The sequence below is a fragment of the Triticum aestivum genome, chromosome 4B (genome assembly GCF_018294505.1).
Source record: "Triticum aestivum cultivar Chinese Spring chromosome 4B, IWGSC CS RefSeq v2.1, whole genome shotgun sequence".
Taxonomy (NCBI): Eukaryota; Viridiplantae; Streptophyta; class Magnoliopsida; order Poales; family Poaceae; genus Triticum; species Triticum aestivum.
This window is the reverse complement of record NC_057804.1, coordinates 649963998-649969577: the sequence shown is the minus strand read 5'-3', so window position 1 is coordinate 649969577 and position 5580 is coordinate 649963998. Positions and strand designations below refer to the sequence as shown.

Below are 5580 nucleotides of genomic sequence, written 5' to 3'. Positions count from 1 at the left end.
ATAATATTATATTAGATCTATTTGTATGGAATGGAAATTTAAATAATACTATAAGAAGTAAAATTAATAAAAAGACATATGATTTACTATACTTAATCATTGAGTTGAGTATTTTCTCATGCATATTTGCATGTTGAGGTGGATGAATGTTTGCATGTTGAGGTGGTATGTGTACATATTGAGAGACATAGGTTAATGGGGCCTAGCTATCAGACGTAGAAGATTCCCAAGTGTACATTTGGTTAGAATTTGTACAAGCATACTATCGAAATTTCTTGGGAATACATGTTGAAGCACAAGCCGTAGGGTGATGCAGTGCAAAGTTCATGTTTAGGTCACTTGGAAGATATATGTCACAATTGTTGCAAAATTTGTTGTGAAACGTAGTCATCTGACCACACTTGGCAATCGTTTGCATCGCACATGCCAATCATGTGATTTAATCAAGCACATAAACACACAGCACAGTTATCAACACAATAGCAATAACTCAAACGAGACATAGGGAGAGAAACTTAGGTACTCCCTCCGTCTAGGTGAGTAAGTCATTTTAGGTTGTGCACCGTGACCAAGGAGGAGGGAAAAACAGGAAACTTAATGTTCATTTGCTAATTAATAGCATTGCGCAATGAACTAACCACTGCATGTCGTGTTTGGTAGTCTCAAGTCATTAAAAGCATGCACACCTTACTTCTCTTATTGGTTGATATGTAAAAAATAAGAAACGAGGTAGAATTTAATGCACCGCGTCTAAGTGTTTTGGGATTATTTGGTTTTCGTAAGATGACTTACACACCTAGACGGATGGAGTATTTATCTTCTTTATTACAATCTTGGTGTACAAGATTAAAACTCATTGCCTTCTACTCCCTTCATTCATTATTACTTCCTCTGTAAAAATAAATATAGGAGCGATTACTACTCTTTAGTGATCTAAACACTCTTACATTTCTTTACAGAGGGAGTATGTTTGTTCATTCATTTTAATTCGTGTGTACTTTTATATTAGTGAATGGAGTTGTTTCTCTTCGTTGATCGACCAACATAGGAAAGCAATGATAGATCCCAGCATATAAACATGTGTATCCGTTGTACGATGCTCTCTTATATATATTGCCGAAACAATGTGTTGCCTTAGAGCGTGTCGTGTCTAACAAGCCGGTGTCATGCCACTCTGCCATGTCCGGCAACAATATAATCGCGTAGCCAAGCATGATTGTAATGGAAGACGTGATACAAGAAACTGGCTTACTGAATCCATCTTTCATCGAAAAATGCCATACGCCCATCATTTTTGAAAGAGCATTCTAGTAATGGAAATCGGAGAGTGAGCTCTCTTTTATCAGAATAAATAAATAAAATCAAAAGAGCAACATGGGATCAGATCCTGAAAAACTATTTCCGACTTGGGGTCTGCCAATAGAGAATTGTTTTTCCCTCTGTATAGTATAGGCCTGGTTCGTTTACACGTGGTTTTGTAGCTTGCTAAGTTTGCAGCGAACATGCTTTGCTGCTCCAAATCATGATCCAAGACGTACGTACGTCTTGGCGGAGGATCTTGAAACGATGTTTTTCTGCCTCTCGTTTATTTTCTGCATTTAAGCACGGTCCTTTTTGCGTGGTAGTGCTGATTTTGACCGTCAGGCGACAACCAAATTTTTTTAGTTGAGTTTTGAATTGCCGAAACATTGGAATTAACAGCACCGTCACTTGGCCATAAATACAGCATTGGAATTGGAAACGTTGCATGCACGGTCGTTTAATCGCATGGGAACTTGTTCAACGCCGCCTTCTTTACTGAAGACGAAACGTCTTCCTGAGTCATGTATGTAACTTCTGTTTCATTGCACCCACGCCATGGCCAACTACTCATCTTCTTCCTGAAGTAGGAGTACTACTCTACAAGAGGATTCAGGTTACAGCCACACTCCCAACTCCCCTTTCATTCCATTCCACGCCATGGCCAACAGCTCATCTTCTTCAGTTAACAAGCCCATATCCGAGACCTCGTCCAGATGCCTGAACGAGTGCGTCACCGCCGCCCACAACTTCGAGGTGACTAGGTACTCGCTGCTTGAGGGTATGGGTGCCGACAAGTTCATTAGCTCGAGCGATTTCAGCGTCGACGGCTATGACTGGAACATCAGGATCTACCCTGGTGGGTGGAAGGAGGAGGACAACGCTCCCTACGTGTCTGCCTTCTTGAACATGTGTAGTAAGCCAACAACGGGTGTCAAGGTGAAGTTCACTTTGAGTTTGCTGGAGAAAGATGGAAAAGTTAGTAATCTAAAGAGCGAGACACATACCTTTCAGTCGAATTACTGGGGCTGGCCCAAGTATATTGAGAAGTCCAAGCTGAAGGAACTGCTATCCCGCAATGACGACTGCATCACAATCAGGTGTGTTTTGACCGTCATCAAAGAGCCTCGCACGGAAGATAGCACAACTGTAGTCTCGGTCCCGCAGTCAGACCTCCAAACACACTTCACAAACATGTTGAAGGATGGAGAAGGCGTCGATGTGAAATTCAATGTCGGTGGCCAACTGTTCAGCGCGCATAGATGCGTGCTAGCCGCGCGATCCTTGGTGTTCAAGGCCGAGCTCTTTGGTCAGATGAAGGAGACCACCAAGAGACGCATCAAGATAGATGACATGGAGCCCATCATCTTTGAGGCACTTCTTCACTTCATATACACAGATTCATGGCCTAGTAACTGCGATCTGGATCAGAATGTGGAATTGCAGCACTTGTTGGTTGCCGCAGATCGGTATGGACTAGAGAGGCTAAAGGTCATTTGTGAAGGGAAGCTATGCCAGAAAATTGACGTGCAAACAGTGGCAACCACCCTTGCTTTAGCGGAGCAGCACCACGCCGCGCAGCTCAAGAATGCTTGTCTCAGATACCTTTCTTCACAGGACGTGCTTCGAGCTGTCAAGGAGACTGATGGATTCAAGCACATCATAGCAAGCTGCCCATGGATTATGATGGACATCTTAGAGAAGGTTGCGCCACCGTCAGGAGTATGATGAGCAGTCTGGCTCTAGATTTTTTGTTTTAAGTTTGGATCCCTAGTCATGCTCTATATTGATTTTCTTTTATCATCTGTCTGGTTTGTCGGTTGCAGAACTGAAATTCTCTTCGAGAATGTGTACTTGGTGCTCTTGACATTTGAGGTAAAAGTTCTGAGAAAATCAACATGGTTCTTTTTTTCATTTCTGCTGAGTTGTTTTGTTTCTCTCTTTGTTTTGGTAATGAAATTTCCTGTAGAACCAAACAACATAAGGTATACACGCTCTGACATGGATATGTACTGGATTGAATTTCTGAACCCGACCTTATTTGCTGTACCAGAGTCCCTTCCATTTTCAGACATTCCAAGTTTCCTCTGTCTGGTTTTGTACTTGTGCAATCAGATCAGATGCATGGTAGACACATTTAGGCCCTGTGAGAATCCCATCTCCGATGGCATAACGTACAATTCCTTTCTCTTTCTCTCCGGTGGCATATCTGACTTGGCCAATTTAGATAAGTACAAGCATTGGGACTGCTCTCATTGTAATAATTAATCAACGGAACTTTGGTTGTCTTCACATGGGTACAAGAACATTCAGGTTGCTAGCACCCCGAAAGCCTGCAGCTTCCATTTCATTCCTTCCTGCGCCATGGGTAACAAAAATTCAACTTCTTCAGTTAACAAGTCCATACCCGAGACATCATCAAGGTGCCTGACCGAGTGCGCCACCACCGCCCACAACTTCGAGGTGGCTAGGTACTCGCTTCTCGAGGGCATGGGAGCCGGCAAGTTCGTTAGCTCGAGCATATTCAGTGTCTGCGGCTACGGTTGGGACATCAGGATCTACCCTGATGGATGGGAGGAGGAGGACAAAGCCGCCTACCTGTCAGTCTTCTTGTGTTTCTGCAGTGGAGCAACAACGACTGTGAAGGTGAGGTACACTTTCAGCTTAGTGGGGAAAGATGGAAAAACTACTACGAATCTAGAGGGCGGAACACATATCTTTCGGTCGGTAGGTACTATACGGGGCTGGCCCAAGTTTATCGACAAGTGCAAGCTGAAGGATGGGGAAGGTGTGGATGTGACATTCAGTGTCGGCGGTCAGCTCTTCACTGCACATAGATGCGTGTTAGCTGCACGATCCTCGGTTTTCAGGGCCGAGCTCTTTGGTCCAATGGAGGAGTCCACCATCAAGTGCATCAAGATCGACGACATGGTGCCTGTCATCTTCGAGGCACTTCTTCACTTCATATACACAGATTCCCTGCCAAGTAATTGTGATGTTGATCAGGATATGGCATTTCAGCACTTGCTGGTTGCCGCGGATCGGTATGGACTGGACAGGCTAAAGGTCATTTGCGAAGGGAAGCTATGCAAGGGAATTGATGTGCAAACAGTTGCAACCATCCTAGCTTTAGCGGAGCAGCACCACACCGTGCACCTCAAAAATGCTTGTCTTGGATACCTTTCTTCATAGGATGTGTGAAAAAGTTAACATCTTAATCCACATACCATGTTTTGCTTCAAAATGGTTAGGTCCCGGCTCCCCTGGAAATGAGCCGGGCCTGGCATTTTGGCGCGATCATTTCCCTTCTCCACATGTTGCGCCTGCCACGCCGGGTCACACCACATGTCAAACAAGGTCGTCCAACAATCTTCCTTCATCCAGGGTTCCTCACCTAGTTAGACATAATCAAATCATTGACTAACAAGAGGCGGATGAATCAAAGTACTAGCAACCAATGTTGTCACTTACCATCGACAAGTATTCTTCTCTCTCCAAGTTGGTCTGGCAAGCAAACTTCCTCGTCATATTAAGCCCCTTGTCATCGAATGGCCAACACTACATCACGGCTTTGTACTGCAGCGTGTGCTTGACGTCAGAGAGTATCTTCCGGGCTGATTTCAAGATACCTTTTGTCGCTTTCTGTTTCTCACCATCCATGCAAGAAAATGCTTCCTACAAGAAAGCACATGGCAGTTAATTGCAAGAATTTGGATATGAAAAAATGTAGTGGCAAAGATACTTACATACTAAAAAACATCGATGTCACCTATCCCACGGAAGTTCTCCCTGCCAGCGAGCTCCACGGGGACGTGTGGTAGGGTCCAAAGCCACCTCCTCCCCCTCCCATGGAGCTTCTCCCCGCCCTGAGCTCGAGAGTCACCATGCTGCTGCTACTCTCGGCCACCTCCCCAATAGATGGCTGCATCGCCGGGAGCATGGGGATGTGACGCCTGCGGTGCCCGGCGCCGTCAGATCCAGAACGACAGAACCCCAACAATGCCACCTCTGCTTCGTCTCCCTCTCCTTATCTCCTAATTTCTAACAACCAACGTGAATTGAACACCGCCTCCCTCACCTTTTCTCCGGCAAAGAGGTAACTAGAGGAATCACCAGCGGCGAACAACGCCGTCAATTTTCAGTGCATCCTAGTAAACATAGCAGTGACAGGCGGAAGAAAATGCCCTCCGCACGTATGTCCACTGACTTGTGGCAGGTCTGTATCATTGCCCCCCATCCTATCAGTGGCGGGCTGATGACCTATTAGCAAGGTGGGAGCCC

At 45.2% G+C, this 5580-nt stretch overlaps 1 protein-coding gene across 1 annotated transcript; it reads left to right on the top strand.

The window, feature by feature from the left end:
- The first annotated feature begins 1959 nt into the window (after nt 1-1959).
- Nucleotides 1960-3027, top strand: LOC123089619 (BTB/POZ and MATH domain-containing protein 2-like). Its single transcript, XM_044511248.1, has one exon. The coding sequence runs from the start codon at nt 1960-1962 to the stop codon at nt 3025-3027; it is 1068 nt and encodes a 355-aa protein (XP_044367183.1).
- The last annotated feature ends 2553 nt before the right edge of the window (nt 3028-5580 follow it).